Below are 24122 nucleotides of genomic sequence, written 5' to 3'. Positions count from 1 at the left end.
ATGTGACAAAATATATATTACACCTCCGGAACATCTGGTACCGCCATAAAAGGTCCTGACTTGGTAAAGGCATTTCAAACGAAATTGTGGGTTAAATCTAGGGTTTACAGCACGCCAAGCATCCCTCTTCCATTGTGGCATGAATACACCAGTGGTGAGTAAACAGCACTTGCATACTATATAGTGTCATAATTGGTAAATCAGTGGTCATACAAGGAGTGTATAATGTCCCTGTGTCATATCAACATATAATAACTGAAAAATTAAAATGGTCAATAATACAGGAAGTGTATATTAGTCCATGGTCATGGAATGTATTTTACTGGACGACTCACGAGGGTGTACTCTACTTCAAAATTAGTATAAGTTAAAAATCAAATGAACACTTCATATCAGAGGGCAAAACTTGGAGAATCACGTGACAAAACATTAGTTCTGGAACACGGAAGTAAAAACTTCGTTTTACTAATAACATCAGAAAATATGAAGTGGACACCAAATGATGATTGAAAGGAAGCATTTTAAATAAGATGAGTAACGAAGACGAAAATGATTCAATTTATGCGAACGATGAGATCACTAAGGTCGCAAACATCAGTTCACTTTTGCAGAAAACACCAATTGATAAACTTCTAGCAGAAGACAATAAGGAAACAGATCGGTTAGACGAAAATATGAAGTGGTATCATAAGAAAATACCGAGAGATACTGCAGAGCAACTTCTCAAGGAAGGTTAGTTTAAGCTGATTTATCTAAAATAGCTGTCATGCATGTTATGGAAAAATAAAAGGGGGTACGTGGTTGATCATTATGTGAAGTTATGAAGCTATTACCTGGGTTTGATGGCCATTATTCATTTTGACGTCAGGTACTATTTATTCACCATCACATGATGTCCTACTGAAAGCAATACACTCTGCCTCTCATCAACACCTATTTTTCCCCATTAGCATTGCAATGATAAAGCAGCTATTGGTGTCTATATACATGAATTCACACTTGTCATTTTGCTCTAAATGACCCCAGATTTGTCTCCGAATAACCTTTTGATATCAATGAAACAACATAATTTTCAATTGTGATGTCATTGATCTTTACGTTGAAGGAGAATTCAGTAAGAAAACAATGTAAATATGTCTATTTTGGTACATGTGCATGCATGTGTGATGTGTCCACTTGTAAAGTTTTTGGTTGATCAAAAATGTATACTGTGCATATCAATACCATCAGAATATGCCATTGCTTACATTCTAACATTTGAACCTTCCACCAGGAGGGTCAACCCTAGATTAACTGTTTCTCTTCCTCTATTAAAGGGAGATACTTACATGTAATCTCTCAATGTATGACCGACTCCTTATACACATGTAGTGCAGACACACATTAAAAGGAATATTTTGGAACAGATTTTAAGAGTTCTGCTGAAAAAATTAACAATACAAGTAATTTAATTTTAAAATCTCATGTTCTGAGGTCTAAACTGTAGACCTAAACGTAAAAAGTCTCCAAACCTGAAGTTCAAGGTTTATCACATTGTCTATAGATATTTCAGATCAAAGTTATCTATTCTGTAATTAGAATTAGGGGTTAAAATTGTACCACCTTCCAGATAATGGTTATCTACATGTACAGTCCCCAAACATTAATTATGCTACATGTACATGTTACATGTCAATAAAAACTTTATTTTAATCTCAGCTACAATGTATGTACAAATGTATACAACTACAAATGAACAAATGTTTTTTTGGATGTTCTAATTTTGGAAGACATTTTGAACAGGTTAGCATGGAGAGAAACTTCAGTCTACTTAATCTCAAATTCCTGAACTCTCCTAATCAATTTCTTAAAGAATAGTGCTCACTGAACAGCTACATGTAGAACTTAAGGCATTTCCCAAGAATTAAAGTGGAGTGCTAATAGCGCAATTTTTACCAAATTAATGTGTGATACATGTAGAAAAGTAATTAAAATTTTTTAAAAATATTACCATGCACACGGCTATATTAAGCCAGGAAAGGAAACAGTCTCCTGTATTTTACTCTACTTACAATACTTTAAGAAGACAACAAAGGTTCAAATTAGGGGTAGTCTGATTGAGGACATTCAAAATATCATTTACATGTACATGTTCCTTGGTTCTAGACCTACCATATTTACACTTAAATTATTGAGGACCATTCTCATTCTGTTTCATTCAGGATGCAAAAAATTCCTGGTACTTTCACATGGAAGTAAATTTGAACCCCTGAAACAATGATAATTCCTATTTCACATCCAAAAAAGCTAGAATGCTAATTCTTTTTGGTCTAAATGTTTAAGCACCATATTTCTCACATTTACATGTACATGTACCTTAGAACTATATTGTAACTCTGTTGGTGGTGTATTGTAACACACAGTATATTTAGATGTGCATCTGAATGTTGTATCATGAAAAATACATTGCTGTTTACAATTAGTTACAAATGTACCAGGTAAATCCTCATTATGGAGGCAACCCCTAGGTCATATTTTATGATTATAAATTTGTAAAAGTTCTTCAGGATCTTTACTTTTTAGGTTTTGTCTGTCAGAAAAATGTAATGTCAGGTTAACTGACATAAATTATAATTTACACTTTTCAAGAACTGTAGCATGCTGTTTTTGCACAACGAACACAATTAAGAAGATGCGTATTTAGAATGTACATGTATAATAAAATTATAATATCAATTCAACTAAATGCTGGTTAGTTAAAGTAAAATAGTCATGTTTATTACTTTCTATCGGGAAATTGCTACATGTATTTGAACCATATCTTACTTTGTAACAGTTTTATGTTTTTATCCTAAGAATGGGAAACTGGTAATTATGTCTTGTAACAGACTCCGCTTTTATTAAATGATAAAACTGGTATATACTTTCACATCAATAAGTTACAACCATCTTAACTACATGTACATGTAACAGCATGTAGTACTCTCTCTGTGTATTTTCTATAGCATACAATTTAGTTCATACTGGCACAGCATAGCTCTAAAGAAATTTAGTACCACTGGTCAAGTTGGCAAGTTTTGCTGAAACAGACCAAGAGTGAAGTTCACATGCCCTAATGATATAACTTGGAACCAGGAAAAAAAGCCATTGAAAAATTAGGTGGCCCAGCAGGCAAGTTCTATTTGACTGACTTGCTTGTTGTGAAACCCAATGCTTGCCATAGGCCAGTAGTGCCTATTTTGACCCCTGTTATAGCACAGTTTAACTTATCATGCATTCTATCTCAAATTATTTCTTTTAGTACAGTTAATTCTACAAATTTAAATTCAAAAGGTTAATTAAAATTATAGTCTCTTAGATATATGTATGAATTATTTGTTTTGTATGTAAACAGAAAAATTCAAATAAGTATTATGCATGCTATATATATTTTAAATTAACTGAAACTACATGTACATTGTACATGTAAATACTGTAACAAATTAACAAATTTCTAAAATTCTCTATTAGAGATGAATTGAAGCTAGAATCCAATCATAATATCTCGGAAATAATAGAAAAAATGAATGAACTTTGAACCTATGAAATGATTATTGATTTGAATAAAATACTGTGTATCAAAATAAGTCTACATGTACTTGAGATATATGTAATATTGAGATACTTATACATTGAAATGTAATCCTGGATTGTTTTCATGACATTGGCATTTTTAAATTCTATGATCAATATAGAAGACCACTTTATACACGGAATTCTCATTCAGTGTGATAAAAAAAATATCTATTAAGAAAAAAACTAGCAGACCTACATGTACATATACTTCTTGTTATATGTGTAAACATCTCAGTTTAAAGTGGACTGTAGTATCTGACTATTTATCTATTTTTAGATTAAGGAAGTCATGAATTTAACCTATTTTATTTCTTTTAGGGTAACTGAAATCTTTTCTGTCATTCAGCAAACACTTTTAATAGTGATAAATATATTATCAGTATTTAAAAGTTTTATCTGCACTAACTTCCAACAATTTTCATTTTAACAAAGTTCCCCCAAATGAAAACACTTTGGTTAGGCCAAGAAGAGAAAATGTCTGTTTAAGGTTACATTGGATGAAAAAATAGGGTAGGTAGGCACATGTAGGTAAAATCATTTTATTTTTAAAATCATTAAATGATGATTTTAAAACGCCACTAAACTATTATTTTTAGTTGATCACTGTAAAGTTAAGAAATGTCTATAAAATTATATAGACATTCCTTTATTTTACATCAGTAATAATGAAATAAAAAATAGGGTACATGTACAAATGTAGGTAGGGTAACACTCACCTGGCCATAGGTCATGTGAACTACATATATTGCTATCACAATTTTTCAAAACTCTTCTCCTCTGACACTGCTTGACCAATTGGAACCAAACTTAGTAAGAATGTTTCTTGGGGTATCCTTCACAGAACAGATTTGGGAATTTTTTGATCCGTCCAAAAACATGGCAGCTGTTACTAAAAGTAGAACATAGGGGTTAGAAAGTAGTTTTTTGCATATCTCCAAATCCGTTAGGTTTAGCCAAATTCTAATGTGGGTAAAAGTGTTCAGCATGAGATTTATCTGTGGTCAAAGTTTTGTTTTAATCTGTTTAGCCATGTTGGAATTATTGCCCCTTCTTTACGTTTTTTTGCTATCTTTAATGTTATTTCTTTCAAAAATCTTCTCCTCTGACACTACTTGATCAATTGGAACCAAACTTGGTATGAATGTTCCTTGGGGTATCCTGCATAGAACTGGTGTGGAGATTTATGATCCATTGAAAAACATGGCCGCTAACTAAAAATAGAACATAGGTGTCAGACAGTAGTTTTTTGCATATACATGTATCTTTCAAAACCATTAGTTTAAGCCAAATAGTTTCAATCACGGAAATGATTATTATCATAAGGCCCACAAAAGTCTCCGGGGATCAAAGTTGTCTAACGACTCCATGTAAGAGTTATTGCTCTTGAAAGGTGAAAAATGATGTTTTTTTAACATTTTCAGCCAATATCTTGAAAACTATAATAGATAGATTATCATTGAAACTCAGTTGCTGAAATGATCCTTATGATAAGGCCTACAAAAGTTGGTGGGGATCAAAGTTTTGGGATGAATCCTTGTAAGAGTTATAATTATAAATATGAAAATTTAACCAGGTAGCGATTCAGGCTCCTGGGAGCTTCTTGTTTTTTCTCTGGTCTTATACAGTATACCCTGACAATATCTAGACCCTGTCTAAGCCAAACATTTCCTGAAGTCCTTTCATATCAGTTGCAGTACACTGCATTTTGACTTGTGTAAATGAAACATTTGCCTAAAACAAGCAAATCTTTCAGTTCCAAGGGGGTTTGGTTTTTACAGGTTTCACAGTATTTCTCATCAAAACTAAAAAAAAGCATTTATCTTTTTGAAGCAGTATATAGTTTTTATGGAAATGTATTCGTACAAATTTGTACTGGTACCTTAAAATCCCCATTGTCATTAACTTGAATATAATTGAATCTTGAAATCATCTGGTATGAAAAAAATGTAATTTAGTAATGAGTTAAAATGTGTCCTGAGGAAAATTCCCAATTTAACATGAGTTAATTTACCTGATCAGGCATTACTGGCCTTTTAGGTTTACTGGTCATGGAACATTCTATCTAATAGTACTATAATCTTGTTACAACTGTTCAGTACTGGTAAATTAGCTATTCCAAACTTAAGGTTCGTAATTCTCCTAAATACACAAGTTTGTCTGCAGTCAGAGGGAAATTTGTGGTGAAATTGAGGCCATATTTGTCGAAAGGTAATGATGAACCTTAATGTGATTTGTATCCTGTTGTTCACAATGAATTAAGTTTTACTGTCCTTTCCTTGAAGACCTTTGAGAACTATCCCAAATCACTAGCCTAAATCTTTTTTTTTAAATACTAGACTTGGGCTATGTGCTAGTGTTTGATGATAAGAGGTAATGACAAAATAACAAAACTGTTAAAATCTAGGCAGTAGTCAAAAGGAACAGTTAAAAAGAAAGTCTTTGTAACAAATGACAATATCAAGGTAGAAACCAGGAAGATGATCTTGACTTGGTAAAACTGGAAATGGTGGGTTTAACAATGCTCTAAACTTCCAGATTCAATTACGATTAATTATTTGCAGTATATTTCAGTTGATGAAGGGGAGCACTGAATTCATCTATATTTTTTATACCAAGATCAGCAACATATTTTTAACATACAAAAAAATATTGCAGACTGGCCATCTTCATATTAAGAAGGTGTCCATGTAAAAACCAGGCATTGGGTGGCATATGGAAAATTTTGTTCTCAGAAATTTTTCACCCATTCCACATCACAAATGCATTCTTTCTCAAAGTTGAATGTTGGTTTTGGATTAACTGCAATGATATAAGGGAAATGAATTTAAAGGGAGATAAGTCTTTAATTTAAAAAAAAAATTTGGTTGCTTTGTTTTGGAACTTTAAAATAATTTTCTGAGCCATCTAGACTTGCTACAAGTCTCTCTGTAATATATATTTTATTTGATTAAATATCGTTACTATCAAATATTCATTCACTATCCAGCTGCTGTCTCTGTACAGCAACTGCATGGATAGTGAATGGATATTTGATAGTAACGATATTTAATCAAATAAAATATATATTACAGAGAGACTTGTAGCAAGTCTATGAGCCATCCATTGTTGATTCAAGGACAATATTCCAGTGAGAAATTGTGTAGAGACTGACTGATACAATTGCAGTAAAGTGGGTACTTAAGCATGTATTAAGAGATTCAATATTTTATTGGAGGAATTTAGATTTTTGTAATGTATTTCTTGTTTTCAGTGTATGTATGTATACAGTGTGCATTGTACATGTAAACATTCTTTTTATGGAGAGAAAAATGCAATATTAACATGCTATTTGCATCTAAGGCACATGCTATCTTCTTTATTAGTTGCAAATAAAAAAAAAATTAATTGTTGTGTCTTTGCTTGTTCCAACTATTCTAAATAGTGTTCAGCTTAAGAATATGCTGTATGTGTATTAAAAAAAAAACATTTTTTTTTTCTGCACCTTGAAACTCCTCTACTATTGATACTGCCTGAACTTTATGTGGATTGGTGCTTAAATTCTACATGGAATTGAATAAGCAGAGTATGCTCTTTCTCTGTTTATCTGACATGGAAATTCTGTACCTACATGTACTTGTACCCTTTACCTTGGAAAGAGAAACTTGTTGACTTTGTCCCATGTTCCACTGTCAAGTGTAAATATAATTTTATTTTTGGATTATGTAAGATATAAAAGTTCACTTGGATTGTGGGAAAGATGATTTTCATGGAGAGATTTCCTATAGAAACCTAAAAAAATCACAGTACTGTAAGTGACATGTGATGATGGGTCTCTAATCTTAGCTGGAGAGGTATGACTAAGTTATCTGATCAATACAAGGCTGATTAGATCACCAAGAGGAAGTCATTTTGATTATAAATTGTTCATATTTGGTAAATTATCAAGTAAAATTTTACTTATTTCTCATCACATGTCTTTTATAAATGCATTTTGCAAATTCTTTGGTGTTTGATTGTACCCCGCTCCCTCATTTTAGCGAGACAGGGCTGTCATGCTTTCAAGATGTAAATGTGTGATATTTAACGAAAGTTTGAAAGATCAAAGAGAAAAATAAAATACATTATAGATTGAAGGAAAATGCCATAGTATCGGCTTCAAAATATGTGAGTCTCATTAGGAATACATGAAAGTTCGCACTCTCGGGGAGGTACATGTATATGGTGATTGTGTGTTCGTCTGTGGAATTTGATTTAAGACTTAAGCAATATCAGCTTAATGTTTGACATTATTGTTTATAATTTAATCATATGGTCACTTGTGTAGGGCACATGGAGTAAGCTTTGCTCACAATTTTTCCTATTTTTCAATATTGTCTTTAATACTTATTCCTCCTTCTGAACACCTATGGCTGATGTCAAATGTTTCCATGTGTGTTTTCACAAATTATCTTTTCAGTTTTATTTGATCATATGCCTGTCTCTTTCAGTTCACCATCTACTATTCTTACATTATGTAGTGTTATTTCTCTTATTCTCCCCCCTTTTTTTTAGCTCACTTGGCCCACAGGGCCATCAGCATGTGAGCTATTACCATCACTTTGCATTGTCCATTGTAGTCTGTAACAATTTTTCAAAGCTATTCTTATCTGAAACTACTGAACCAATTAGAATTATTAAACTTGGTATGAATGTTTTTTAGGATATCTGCCAAAAACTGATGTGTGAGATTTTTTATCTTTCAAAAACATAGCTGCTGTTCCTAAAAATAGAACAAAGGGGTTAGACAGCAGTTTTTCTTATACATGCATATATCCTTAACCATAATTCTTACATTTGGTAACAGTATTTAGCATGATGAGATCTACATGTATCTGTAGTAAAATTTTTGTGAAAATCTGTTAAATTGGAGTTATTGCCCTTTTTTGAGGTTTTTTTGCTACATGTATTTCTAGTACATGTAATATTATTTTAAAAATCTCAGACACTACTGAACAGAATTTAATGAAAGTTGATATGACTATTCCTTAGGTATGAGTGTTAGGAATTTTTATCCAAGAAAAAACTTAGAATGTGGCTTATCAACCCAGGTGAGCAATTCTTGTTCTTTAGAGCCTCTAGTTTCCTTGTGAAATCTATCTCAAAGCAACCTAGGCTGAACACTCTCTTTGCTCGTTCCATCTACTGCATTTACATAATTTTATTTCTGCCGGCCCTTTTTTCCCATTTTTCTCCATAGGTTATTTTTTACGTGAGCACTATTAAAATGAAAAATCCTCCCATGTAAGTGTCTTTATAAAATAAAAGAAAAAAAAATTGAAAGGATTTTACTTACATACACTATTTTTCATCCAATGTAACCTTAAACAGACATATTTTTTTCTTGGCCTAATAGCGCACTGTGACACATACCATGTATTTCACACAATCTCAATAAAGTTCTCAGAAGGCATTAGATAAATCTTGGATGTGATGTCCTGACGTTTGCCTTAGCGCAGAAGGAAACTTTCTGGTCAGCTTCAGGTCTGGAGTTGATACATTCATGATGTAATATATTTTGGTTCTCCTTCGTCTGTATTTTATATTCTAAACAATGTTGGTAATAGACAGATTTTGAATTGTTAAGTGTCTGTCCCTGTAAGAATCAGGCAGTGAATGGTATAAAAACCCATCATTTTGATAGTGTAATTTGACTATTTTCACCATCAGAATTAAGGAAAACAGACAATATTTTGATATTTTGATATTCCATATCATGCTGGACCACTGAGTTACATTTTCTTTGAAATGCACTGGAAATGAACATTTCAAGAGCAGATAACTCTGTCAAAGACCTCTTCTTTCTAAGATTCTATTGAACAATTTCTGCACAAAGCCGGTGATGCAGAGATCAAATAATGGTCTTTTCAAATAGATAAAGTATCCTTGAGTGATATTACATTGTCAGATTGGTGGGGTTTCGACATGCATGTTTCTGATTTAATCCATTTTGCCTGATTCTTACAAACACTTACACTTACTTCTTCATGCAAGGCTGACCATTTATATACTGAGGGCTGGGATTACTTTGAAAAAATAAAATTATTCAAAATTTGAGCAACAAGTTTTTTTACTAGGTCATAGAGAGAAAAAAAAATTATGATTTAACATTTCCCCCATTACTTAACAATGTAGATTTTCAAATAAAATTTAAAAAAAAAACTCCAGCTGCTGCTGAAAATAAATTATTTTTACACTTGTGCTAAAAAAGTTCTAACTCAGCCTAAAATCTCAGGCCCCTCTCTAGAAGAAAATGGTCTGTACCTAATATCTTTTGGATTTATATTTTATCTGTTTACTTTTTGATGGAGCTCTTCAGATTATAACAAGGTCTTTGGCTCACCACTGCCTCAAATGCAGAAACCAATTAAACAGTTAATTCAAAAGAAAGATATTTAGTAGAAATCTGAAATGTAGAAATTAATGTGTGCTAGTTATACATTTTTACTGATTTGACTAAAATTAAAAACAATATCTTTTTCTCTAGAAGCTGATTATCACAGTGAACATGAGCTACAAGAAGCAGTATAAGGACTAACACATATAACTGACTTTCTTTTTAAGGACCAGTTCAGTAAAGTGTGGTTTATTCCTGATACATGACAGTACAAGTCTGGCTAAAGACTATGTGGTGTCTGTTATCTTTTTCAGGTCTAGCACATGAAAATGTTGATGGTTTATTTCTAATACGTGACAGTACAAGTTCAGCTAACGACTATGTGGTGTCTGTTACACACAGGGGCAAAGTTTACCATTTCCAGATCAAGGAAGTTTATAAAGGCCATTATCAGATAGATGAAGGTCCTATTGTTCATGGTATGTACATGTATTGCTAGATTGATTAATTGATGGTTGAAAGATTGATTGAGAGAATGATTTCAAAGGACACGTTGGTTGGTTTATAGATCAGTTCAGTGACTTAAGTTTAATATCTGTTGAGAGATATTGTTGAAGTGTTATTGTTCGTGTGGTACAAATTTTTAAAATTTTGTAGTTTACTTGATCACAAATTCTAACTTCTCAACAAAATGTAAAACTCTCATTGAAAACATGTACATGTAGATGAAACTCCAATTTATTCATTAAAAAAATTCAAAAACTAGCAAAAATTTTGCTGACCACCAAATTTGATGTCCTATTTATTCTGATTCACTTTGATCATGTACAAAAAAATAGTACACTGATGCACTGTAATCATGTAGTTCACTGATTACTCTGATCATATTGTACACTGATTCACTCTGATCAAGTAGTACACTGATTACTCTGATCATGTAGTACACTTGATTCACTCTGATCATGTAGTTCATTGATTACTCTGATCATGTAGTACACTTGATTCACTCTGATCATATAGTTCACTGATTCACTCTGATCATGTTGTACACTGGTTCACTTTGATCATGTAGTACACTGATTCACTCTATTCATGTAGTACACTGATTACTCTGATCATGCAGTACACTGAATCATTCTGATAATATAGTACAGTGATTTTCTGCTTAGAATAGACCCTGTGGTATTAACTGCTGTGTTTTTGATGAGTACGGCTTATATACACTTTCAATATACACCTGACCACCAAATTCGATGTCCTATTTATTCTGATTCACTTTGATCATGTACAAAAAATTAGTACACTGATGCACTGTAATCATGTAGTTCACTGATTACTCTGATCATATTGTACACTGATTCACTCTGATCAAGTAGTACACTGATTACTCTGATCATGTAGTACACTTGATTCACTCTGATCATGAAGTTCATTGATTACTCTGATCATGTAGTACACTTGATTCACTCTGATCATATAGTTCACTGATTCACTCTGATCATGTTGTACACTGGTTCACTTTGATCATGTAGTACACTGATTCACTCTATTCATGTAGTACACTGATTACTCTGATCATGCAGTACACTGAATCATTCTGATAATATAGTACACTGATTTACTCTGATCATGTAGTACACTGATTCACTCTGATCATGCAGTACACTGAATCATTCTGATCATATAGTACACTGATTCACTCTAATCATATAGTACACTGATTCACTTTTATCATGCAGTACACTGAATCATTCTGATCATATAGTACACTGATTCACTCTGATCATGTAGTACACTGATTTTCTGCTTAGAATAGACCCTGTAGTATTAACTGCTGTGTTTTTGATGAGCATGGCTAATATACACCTTCACAAGGAAAATTCCTTTACTTTACTCAAAACCCTACCTTATGGAAGTGTATGTCATGGAAGATCATAGACTACCCTGCAATTACATTGGGCATTTAAGGATCTATAATTCTAAAACTCATCGACATACCTGTATTCAGTTTGAAACAGTATAAATGGGGGCATGTCTTCTCTCTCATTATTCCAATTCTAACTCATTCTTTTACACATTGTATTTACAGCAAGAACTCCATGTTTTAACCACTTGGTCTTTGATATGATCAAATATTGAACACAAGACTGTATGTGCTATAAATTTCTAGCTGAATCATTTGGGTCATCATTTCCAATGATAAAATTAATACTTATAAACAAATACAATGGTGTCTAACCACAAACATTTAGAAACATAATAAATATAAGTACATGTACTTCCATAATTCAGCTCTTTATACCTTGAATTGATATAATCTTTGATGTACATGTAGTTAATATCTAGAAAATACATGTATATATACAAGATGCTGTAGATAAAATTAAACTATAAAGCACTAACACTGTATTCTGTTAACATTATCATGGGTAGATATGTTACACGCATGGTCATAGAACTCTATGTTGTCTTAAGTATGGTACATATATAGGGGTAATTATTGCTGTTTCTAATATGATGTGCCTTGAATCTCTTTAGAGGAAAGCCATGATAAAAAAGTGATGAACTCATGACCAACATTTCATGCAACACTTAGGCTGCATCTACTAAAAAATATGTAGAAATTATTCCTATTAGAATCGAAATAAATCATGGAAACTCCATGTTATTATTGTTTTACCATGGGCTGGCCATTTATGTCATTATTTAACCCCTACTCTGAATCAAAAAGTTGTCACTTTATTTCCAAAATGCCACATGTTTGGCAGAGAAGTTGAGACTACCAATTTTAAAGTCTTTGGTATGACTTGGCTGGAGATCAGACCAACAATTTCTCACACTCGATTGGAGCATTCTGACATAAAACTAAATTTTAAATGGCTTGATATCAAGCAAAGAACTATTGAAAGTTGGTAGGAAATATTAAGATATTCATTGTTGTTATTTTTGTGTTAAAGATGATATCTCCTACTACAGCCTGTTGTTTTTTCCTTTATGAAGAGAGTTCAGAATAAGAATAACTGGCTGTTATCTATCAAAATATGCTTTAGAAATGTATTGAATATGCAAGGAATATCCAGTTTTCACAGGTTTCTGTTTTATTTATGGTCCAGTTTAGACAGGTTTTTGGTTTATCTATGGCCCAGTTTACACAGGTTTCTGGTTTATTTATGGTCCAATTTAGACAGGTTTCTGGTTTATCTATTGCCCAGTTTACACAGGTTTTTTGTTTATTTATGGTCCAGTTTACACTGGTTTCTGGTTTATCTACGGCCCAGTTTAGACAGGTTTCTGGTTATTTATGGTCCAGTTTACACAGGTTTGTACAATATTTCTTTTATTTCAGGATTAGATAAACTGGTTAGCCATTACCAGAACTCATCAAATGGTTTAATTACGCAGCTAACACGTCACTGTTATGCCGAAGTTCCACCAAACAAGGCAAGACAGCTTGGTCAGACCAATGTTTTACACAGAGCAGTTGTTGAAGGTATATGTAGTTTACTTTTCAAAAATTTTGATAAGTTAGATGGATGTCGTAGTCCAACACAGCTTACACCTCACTTTTATACCAAGGTTCTTTCAAACAAGGCTCAAGATCTGGGTCAGACCATGATTTTACACATATCTTTTGTTGTGGAAAGGGTACTACTTGGTTGTGTTACTGTTAAGTTTTAGTAATAGTTTTTCAGCTTTTTATACCCTGCCACATGAAGTGGTGAGGTATTATATGATACCCTCTGAAAAGTTCCTTTTGTCTGTCCATCTGTCCCCACCTGTTTCCAGATGATAACTTGAGAAGGAATCAGTGTAATTATTGAACTTTGCACAGTTAGTTAGCACCATCAAATACAAGTTCAGTAAATTTTTTCAGTAAAATCCAAAATGTTGTTTTTGAGTTATGTCTTTTTGAACATTGTGCCACCCCCACCCCATTTTCACCATTATGTGGTGAGGTGTCTCTATTTCATTTACGCGATTTTTTTTTTATAGTTTTATGGTTAAGTACAAGTATATAGCAATTTTCTTTTCATGATGGTCACATAAGAGTGTGATGAATACTTTTGATTTTTTTTTTCAATGAAAATATATCATCGGCAAAATTTTAGTTGATTTACAATGTTCAAAAATAATGCATGTCATACTTTTTATACTTTAAACTTTATTTTTTTGTAAAATATGGAACACACTTGTAAGGAAATATCCATCTGAAACTTTAATAATAAAATTTGACTTGATCACAATTGATCAGTGTAGTGTTGTAAAAATATGATTTTTTTTGGTGATGAAATTTAAATAATGTATTTAAATACAAATAATACCAGTTTTATATATTGTAAATTTTGATATGCAGTACATGTGTTTCAAGGAGCATTAAAATCAAATATGTAGGAAGATCATAATGAAAATATTAGTTGTATACAAGAAGCAGTCTGCTCAAAACCAAAACTATCGAAAGAGGAAGCCAAATTCATCACCGAGAGGTTCTACCATATGCAGTGCAAAGAATGAAGCCTATAGGTATAGAATTACATGTAACTGTTTCAACTCTTGAGAAGTTTATTTCACATTGAGCCTACATGTGGTTTTTTTTTAAAGGTAAAAAAGCTGTGGTGAGCCAAATATTGAATAATCCAAGATGTCCTGATGTCAATGCTAAAACTAATTGGGGTAAGTTGATGTCAAAAGCATAAAAGACTTAAAAGAAGAATGTTCATTAATGCCTTTTAGGCATTACCTTCATGGAACCACATAAAAAATCTTTTTGTTTTTTCAAAGTTGATATCTTTTGTATGTCCATCTTGACATATTATGGTACACAGTTTTTACATCAGTTTGTTCTATAGTCCATTGTTAACACTTTGGACAGAAGGTCAACAACCATTCCAGCATTTTTTTTCAAGACTTTTTTTTCCTTTGATGTAAGCTTCTTATAATTATTTTTACCTTTTTGAGTTGTGGGTTTTATTCATACAAATGGAAGGAATTTTCCCATTTACAGGCTACAACTTTAAGTCTTTCAGCTACTTTCATTGCAATATAAAAACAAAGACAGATTGTTGAAGTAGTTGAAACCTCCTTCTCCCATGCTTGGCTGTCAGAACACTTCATACATGTAGGCCACTAGATTTGATGAATTTTGTTAAAAAAAGCACACACATTGTTTAGATTGTTTTTTTAATTTCTCTTAAGGAGGTAGACCTAGGGTAAGGGACACAACTCTTACAAATCATTGGAACATTTGTATTGAGCATTTTACATCAATCTCATGTAAGCATCAAAATAACTTGGACTGATTTCATTCTGTTTCAAATGAACACTTGATAAGCTGTGGTGAAATTGAATATGATACATACATACCACTGATTTCAAGAGTTATGTCCCTTACCCTAGGTCTACCTCCTTAAACAAAACTGATTCATATATTACAGTATTTGTGCTAGACAGATAAGGGGTCACTAAAGGGGGCCTCAGACCCTTTAAAACTGAACAGGGGTTGTCAAAGGGGACTCAGACCCTTTCAGTTTAAAAATGAAAATGTGTTTTTTTCATAAAGTTTTAATTTTTGCTTTAGTTAGTTCATCCCACCAGAGGGTATAGAAAAAACTTGTTTTCATTGGTGTGTAGATGTTTTTTTATTTTTAGGGTCTACTTGTCTTCATGATGCTGCTAACTATGGCTATGAAGATATTGTGAAGTTGTTGATTGATAAAGGTGCTGATGTAGAAATGATGGACAAAGCTGGCTTTGCTCCGTTACATGTAAGTACTCATGATTGGCAGGACTTTGGGTTAAAGGAGTTTTAGATACGTCATATATTCCTTGGTGCAAAAGATAAAGTGCCAGTGGAGGTGAAACTACAGTCAGTGACAATGATAAGGAAAATAACGTTGAAGTAACTAACACCCTGTACTACTCATATGTTTAGAAGAACGACAAGGCCATTTTTACAATGCTCTTTTTTTCTGACTATTGACCCACGCTTCAAAAACCCTGTGTACTCAAAAGTTATCACTTCCAATGATTTTTTGTGCATTCTGTTTTAAAAATTTCTTTAAAAAGAAGATTCTTAAATGTTTTCTTTAGAAAACAAATATTAACCTATCTTCCATCATGTTGTGAGTAGATAACCCAAAATTTATTTTGAAAGAATGGCCTGTATCTGTTACTGCCTTTTGTCTCTGTGAATTAGTTAATGAATGAGAAAGCTATATTATAGAATACCGTAATTTTGCTATTTGCTCTGTGAAAAGGGGTATTAAATTTTCTTAGTTTTTAAATGGAATTACATGTATATGTAAAATACCTGGACTTAAATATGGCAAGCATTTATTTTCATGATTCCCTTAACTTCACAAATATAGTGAATCCTAGAACTTTGCAAAATTTTCCTGCTATTTATCCTCCAAATAGGCTTTCTACTATACAAAGTTTTGTTCTGCAACGGCATGGTCATGTCTTCTGGTTACCTTTTTAGCTCACCTGGCTGAAGGCCATGTGAGCTATTGCCATTGCTTAATTGAACAGCTAAATGTCATCATCGTTGTACGTCGTCTTTGTTAACAATTTTTCAAAACTCTTCTCCTCTGACACCACTTAACCAATCGGAACAAAACTTGGTATGAATGTTTCTTGGGGTATCGTGCATAGAACTGATATGGGGATTTTTGATCTGTCAAAAAACATGGTCGTCGTTACTAAAAATAGAACAGAGGTCAGACAGTAGTTTTTCGCATATATCTTCAAAACTGTTAGGTTTAACCACATTCTGATGTGGATAAAAGTGTTTAGCATGTTGAGATCTATCTGTGGTCAAATTTTCATTTTAATATGTTAAGTCATGTTGGAATTATTGCCCTTTTTCGACTTTTTTTTTTTTATTTTAAATGTTATTTTTTTCAAAAATCTTCTCCTCTGGCACCACTTGACCAGATAGAACCAAACTTGGTATAAATATTTCTTGGGGTATCATGCTAAGAACTGAAATGGAGATTTTTTATCTGTCAAAAAACATGGCTGCTGTTACTAAAAATAGAACATAGGGGTCAGACAGTAGTTTTTCGCATATATCTCTGAAACTGTTAGGTTTAGCAAAATTATTTCTGTTGCTGAAATGACCCTTATTATAAGGCCTTCAAAAGTCGTCAGGGATCAAAGTTGTCAGGTGACTCCTGTAAGAGTTATTGCCCTTGAAAGATGAAAAATGACAAGTTTTTGTTTTACAGTTTTCAGCCAATATCTTTAAAACTAAAAGAAAGAAACTTTCTATGGCTGAAATGATCCTAATGATAGCGCTACCAAAGTCTTCTTGAGTCAAAATTGTTAGACAACTCCTTGTCAAATTTATTGCCCTTGAAAAACAAACTTTAATCAGGTGAGCGATTCAGGCTCCTGGGAGCCTCTTGTTAGTTGTTAGTAATGTCAAAAACAGGAAACAGGATACAAGATTTAAGGTGACCTCGCCGACTGCCATGCTGAAAAGATTGCTGAAAAAAAAAAGAACTATTTTGAACAAATTTGGCATGTTCTATTTAGAAAATGTGGTTACAGGATAAAACAATACATAACATTTCCTAAAATATCATATTTATTTATACTTGCTCTGAAACAGTCAGATAAGCTTGGGTGATCTGACTGTTTCTAAAGCCTGAAACAGTCAGATAAGCTTGGGGAATCCTTGTAATCTGACTGTTTCTAAAGCTTCTCAAGTAAATTTGATATTTTCTGGCAATATACATGTTTTGTGTGTATATATTCATGCGTTTTTTTAATTAACTGTCTCCCTACCTACTCTTCAATGCTAATAATTGGTTTCAACTCTTGGAAAAAAGACAAAGAGCAATGCTGAGTCACTTTTTTTCATCTTTGCCAAATTTTAGCATTTGTTTTACTGAAATATGTAAATGATAACTCATGTCAGATGTATGTTTTTAGAGGGCTTGTGTTGCCAATAGACCCAATATTGTCAAATTGTTGATAGAACATGGCAAATCAGATGTACAGCTGAGGTGTCCAAAAACTGGCTGGGTTGCATTACATGTGGCAGCTTACAAAGGTCACAAAAATTGTATACAGGTATTTTTCTCATTAGATTTTTTTTCTTAAACAGTTGTATGTATATATACCCTTGGCTGAGTTAAAAGACTTGGTTTATGAATTTTTTTGCACAGAGCATGTCCTAAACTGGCAGATTTTAAAGGTCTTTTAATTACACATACATGTAACACAAATATGTGGATCTTGATAGAATTTTATGGCAGGGTTTCACACCATAAAATGAAGGTTGGTATTTGGTTATTTTTTGGGTTATTGCTTCAGCCATTTTGGAATAAGGGACCAAAAAGGGGAAAGATACATGCATTCCATGAACTTTAACCAAACAGTTGTCTCAGATGTATTGCCTGAGGCTTAGCCGAGTGCAACAGTTGTAACCAAGGGGAAAACCTGAATATACCATCAGTTAATGTTTTATTATACTGAAAGAGACAATAGACACAAATTTATACCAAAGACTGAAAGAGACAACATACTTGATCTCAGGAAATAAGTAACTCCATTAAGCTATTCTAGTGTCATATTTTTTTCCCTTGAGGAGACAACAGAGACGCAAATTAACCTGCTGATTTCACACCGTCATTAATGTTTCTGTCATCAGACTGAAACTTGATATCTCTGGACTCAACCTTGAATAACTATTAATGCCGAGAATTCCAAATGGAGTGTCAAAAACCTAGCCAATGAAATTTCGCGCAATATGATTATGCTTGTGATCAAATAGTTTTGGGGAGGGCAATAGTTTGGAAACTATTGACTGATCAATAGTCTTTTGGTGCACAACTAATCAGAATAGTAAAACATTATTTTTCCTCTTTCATTTCATAGTGGGTACATTGATAAAATTATCTTGTTACAGGAACTATTGTATCATCATGCACCACTGTTTCCTAGAGCTGAAGATCAATCTACACCACTAGAATTAGCCAGAAGATACAACAGAATAGATTGTTTAAGCATCTTAGGTATTTGTTTCCTTTTTATTACTTTAAATAGTTCAATCTTGGGTGAGTTATCATTTTTATTGGGGTGTAAAGATGAAAAGTTTGTTTGGGGAGAGGTTACATGCTATTATTGGGCATTATTGACAAAAAAAATCCAAAAGTTCTTGTCCTGATTTATTCTACATCCTGCAGATTAATTATTCCCCCTGATGCATCATTGGAAGACCAAAGAGTGTACCATGTTCTAATCTGCTACTCCTATAAACTGTTGAATGGAATTCTTTATGAAATTTATCACAAATTATCACAATGCCATAGTGCATCTCTTATTTTGTTTTCCTACTGAATGATTTTTCTATATGGTTTTTGGGGAGGAGAGTAGGGGTATCACGAAGCAAGCTTTGCTCAGTTTTTATAGCTCACCAGGCCGTAGCCCATGTGAGCTATTGCCATCACTTGGTGTTCGTCATTGTCATCGTCGTCCGTTGTCGTCATCGTTAATAATTTCTTCAAATGTCTTCTCCTCTGAAACTACTGAATAGATTTGCATGAAACTTATAATGACTGTTCCTTAGAGTATCTTTAACAAAATGACTGTTTGGATTTATGATCAGTTAAAAAAAACATGGCCACCGTTTATAAAAATAGAACATAGGGGTCAGACAGTAGATTTTTGCACATATCTCCAAAACTTAGGTTTTGCCAAATTCTAACATGGGGGGTAAAAGTATTCAGCATGATGAGATCTATCTGTGGTCAAATTGGTGAAAATCTGTTGACCCATGTTGGAGTTATTGCCCTTTTTGAACGTTTTTTTCCTGTTTTTGATGTTATTACAATGTACTTTCAAAAATCTTCTCAAAAACTACTATACAGAATTCAGTGAAAGTTGGTATTTTTGTCTTAGGGTATCCTCAACAAAATGACTGTTTGGATTTTTGATTGGTTAAAAAATATGGCTGCCATTACTAAAAATAGAACATAGGGGTCAGACAGCAGATTTTTGCATATATCTCCAAAATCGTTAGTTTTAGCCAAATTCTGACTGAGTTAAAGTATTTAGCATGATGAGATCTATCTGTGGTCAAATTTTGGTGAAAATGTGTTGACCCATGTTGGAGTTATTGCTGTTTTTTTTTTACCTTTTTTGCTGCTTTTGATGTTAATACTTTCAAAAATCTTCTCCTCAGAAACTACTGTACAGAATTCAATAAAAGTTGGTATTTTTTGTCTTTTAGGGTATCCTTAACAAACTGACTATTTGGATTTTTGATTTGTTAAAAAACATGGCCACCATTTCTAAAAATAGAACATAGGGGTCGTACAGTAGTTTTTTGCATATACACTGCGTATCTCCGAAACCATTAGGTTTGGCCATATCTTTCAATTGCTGAAATATCCTTATTATAAGGCCTACAAATGTCTCCAAAGGATCAAAGTTGTTAGACAACTCCATGTAAGGGTTACTGCCCTTGAGAGAGCGATTCAGGCTCCTGGGAGCCTCTTGTTTTAGTTTTGGTCTTGGTATCACCAGACATGCTTTTCCTCTGTTTTTAGAGGATTTCTGCTATTTCAAATCCGTATTTTACCATTACGATTCTTTTTTTATTGTATATTTACTTCCAATTTTGCCAATTTCCGCTGTTTGTTGACCTCGTAAAATCATCACTGTAACACACTGTAGTTGATTTGACCTGAGTAAGTAACATAGCCTTATACAACAACAAGAAACTGAAGTTATGTTCATTTTGTTTCTGAATTTGTGCCACATGGAAATAACTGTGGCAGTAAGAACTGTTAGTCATTTTAAAAAATGCATTATTGATTTGCCAGAATTTTGAGAAGGCAAAAATCTGCATCTAAGATTTTCGCCAAACGGAACATTATACCGTAAAGTGAGTAATTTTCGCGGATGCTTATTTTGGCTTATTTCAGTGGTATGTCTAAAAGCAAAAATAAATTCCTTGATATTTTTACTCTGAGCTTAAGTTCTTTGTGCAAAAAAATCATCCCCCAAAATAAGTAACACAAAAATTTTCAATATACCTATTTAAGAGGTCTCAGATATATATTTCAGTCAAGACATCATCAACAATGTTGTAATTTGTGCACAAACAACTCTGTCCTATAATCAAATTAATACATGTCATAATTGGGTAGTGCTGAATATTTAGCCTCTGTCTTTTAAATTTCAGATTTCCCTGATACAAGATCTGTACGAACACGTAAAGAGCTCTGGTTCCATACTCATGCAGACAGAAAGGTTAGCATATTTTGATGTTTATCAGTCTGTTGCTCCATATTTTGTAATGGCAATTCATATTTTATCATAGTTTTGTATTTTGCTATCATTAAATTATAATTCCAAATTAAAGATATTTTGAATAATTTTAGTGCTGAATTTGAATTGGTACTGTGAAAGTACTATTGTTTTTGGGGTACCAATTTTCCTGCTTTTCATGGGAAGGCCAGACCACAAAAATTTGGTTACCAATGAAAAGGAGATTCTCACTGATGTGTATACTGAAAACTTCAAAACCACAAATTCAAGAATTCACGAACTTGTGTTTCATCCCTAATCCATGAAAATTGGTATCCATGAATTAGCATACTTTCACAGTATTGTTTTGTTTCAGAATTCCACTGGGTTAAATTCAGGTCATTTCATTATCTAATTTCAGCAAGCCACTATGTTACTCGAGGCCCACAATACCAAAGAGGGTTTGTTTTTATTGCGTAAGAACAAGAAAGATGTAAATTACCATGTGATAACAGTCTGTCATAAACATCATATATTTAACTATGAAGTCAAAGTAAAGGTATGTAGGACAAAGGACAAAGGTTTAGAATTCTTCTGTTAAAGGCAAATTTCATTTGAAGATTTCACGGCATACTGTAAACCAAGAAACATTGCCAGTTTTATTTTCTTGATTTTTCCAATCAGTCTACTTTACATTTGTGCAACGTGAAATTAGCATTTGTTCATCAAATTGTATTATAATTCTCTTTGAAGAAAATAGTTTCGAAAGTTTTATAAATCTTTGGCCACAATTCCCTGTTTTACAGTAATGGTTTCTTGCTATGCATAGATGCAGTGTATATTATTTTTAATTATTTTTAAACACTACTTTGATGGTACTTTGGTAGTGTGCTTGCTTCGATTGTGGTAGATTGTGTATTCAATCCCTTGTTGTATCACACCAGAGACTTAAAAGTTGTATATGAATAAGAATGGTTCTACTCTGGTGTTGACCCAACAGCCAAACCTTGGACATACCCAGAGGCATAAGAGAATATTACTAGATCCTACAACTCAGAACCATCAAACAATTAGGAATTAAGTACCAGTCCATATAAAATTCAGACACTGCCAATGGTAAAGTGATTCATGATGTAGAAAAACCCACCAAACAAACGATACTTTTTCTGTCTACATACATGTATGCTATACTTTCACATAACAACAATCTTTTCTGCATTCAGATTTGCACTTTTTAGAAAATCATACGCTTATCTCTCACTAAAATCAACCAAATGAAGCCAAATCAAGAACTATAACTCTTGCATAGTGCAAATTTCATGTACAATTTATATAATTTTTATATCAAAAACGCAACAACAAAGTGAAAAACTAAGATTGCTTATGTGATCAGTTACTGTTTCTGAGCAAGAAATAAAACTGAATTTGGAGGGTTTTTGACATGCATGAATCACCTTCTGTCTGATTTTTACAAAGACTGATACTTAATAGCTTCAAAATATCAGTCTCCAAACTCTATTTGATCTGGACTTTAAAACTGGTAGTCACTATTTCTTTGTTATAAAGTATGCTGCTTACAGAAGTTTAGATTGACAACTGGTTGGATCATTGTTAAAGCAATTTGGATAATGTTTGGAGAATACATTATCCTATGGGCTGTTTCTTCGTTGTGCTAGCACAATAAAAGTCAAGCTTAGTGTGTTGAACTAGTATAAAGCAGGGTATGTTTGATTGGTCAAACTTTCTCATAGTGTGTGGGTCTAGTACAAAGCTGGTCTGTTTGATTGATCAGACTTTCTCATATTATATTGTACTAGTACAAAGCAGGGTCTGTTTGGTCAGGTTTTCTCATAGTGTGTTAAATATTAAAACATGTAATTGACTTGAGCTGATCACATTTTGATAAGAGTTAAGAGCAAGGTGTGGATGAAACTAGCCCTTGTATGACTTGTGGCAAAAATAATCTAATGGTCTTAGGAGATTCTAATTTATTTCCATGACAACAACCCTTCAACAAATTATCAGGATAGAGGTAGTCATGAAGAAAGTAACTTTTTTTACTTTAGTTATAATATAGTTATTACAGAGTCTTAATTATTGGAATGTCTATGACATTGATACAATTTGTTTTCATAATCATTGAGTTGATCTCTCAATATTTACAGGAGTTTAAAGACAATTTGGTACATTACATAGATGATGGTCCATTATTTGACAATTTAGAAAGACTTGTAGAACATTACCACAGAACCAAAGATGGTCTCATTACAACACTTTCATATGCACTTTCTGTTTGTATGTATTGAAATATGCTTTAATTCATTTTAAGTACTCCCTCTTTTAAGTATAGAGCATACTGTTTCAACCTTGTCTGTCTATCTGTCATCAACATTGTGCCCTGTATCTACTTGTCATTATCAGTTGATATTTGACACTATCTTTATTAGGAGTATCTTACCATGAGATTTAATTAAGGACTTGGGTGAAAACAACATTCTATTTGATGGCATTCTAAAGTTAGCATGTCATGGTATCAATAGTGGGCATTAGCTCACAGATTTCTTGCATATGATAGTCAAAATTACAATACTGATATTTTAGCCTTTTTTTGGGGGGGGAATAGCATTTTGAGGAATCTTTTAATGATGCTGTTTTCTCATTTTATAATTATTATATCTATAATTAAAGCATGGTTATGCCTAAAAACTTGGTAGGGTGATTCATCATTTCTCAGGATAATCAATGAAACTGTTCAAATACATTTGTTAAGGTTCTAAAAACAAATCTTCCGATGTTTACTTTCTTTGATCTGCTATATGGTGAAATATTTTTTGACAGGTTATAGGGTAAAAATTCTGGCAGGAAAAAATTCTGGCAGGAAATTTTCCTGTACTTTTCTGTGGTGGAATGTAACAAA

At 32.8% G+C, this 24122-nt stretch overlaps 1 protein-coding gene across 2 annotated transcripts in view; it reads left to right on the top strand.

Moving 5' to 3' along the window:
- The first annotated feature begins 186 nt into the window (after positions 1–186).
- The window catches only part of LOC148626642 (tyrosine-protein kinase HTK16-like), a 35434-nt gene continuing 11498 nt past the window's right edge, over positions 187–24122 (top strand). The window contains exons 1-10 of one of the 2 annotated variants that reach the window (XM_088570803.1): positions 187–732; positions 10261–10425; positions 13293–13436; positions 14546–14617; positions 15593–15708; positions 17882–18022; positions 18861–18966; positions 21141–21208; positions 21627–21764; positions 23371–23500. In XM_088570803.1, coding sequence (XP_088426929.1) covers positions 531–732; positions 10261–10425; positions 13293–13436; positions 14546–14617; positions 15593–15708; positions 17882–18022; positions 18861–18966; positions 21141–21208; positions 21627–21764; positions 23371–23500 — 1282 coding nt within the window. In that variant the 5' untranslated portion in view covers positions 187–530. The remainder of the gene's footprint in view (positions 733–10260; positions 10426–13292; positions 13437–14545; positions 14618–15592; positions 15709–17881; positions 18023–18860; positions 18967–21140; positions 21209–21626; positions 21765–23370; positions 23501–24122) is intronic. The other variant, XM_088570802.1, reaches the window with a different exon arrangement.

The sequence above is a fragment of the Perna viridis genome, chromosome 2 (assembly GCF_037379345.1).
Source record: "Perna viridis isolate PV_CMFRI_1.1 ecotype Kerala chromosome 2, ASM3737934v1, whole genome shotgun sequence".
In the NCBI taxonomy this organism is placed as follows: domain Eukaryota; kingdom Metazoa; phylum Mollusca; class Bivalvia; order Mytilida; family Mytilidae; genus Perna; species Perna viridis.
This window is presented reverse-complemented; position numbering and strand designations above follow the sequence as displayed.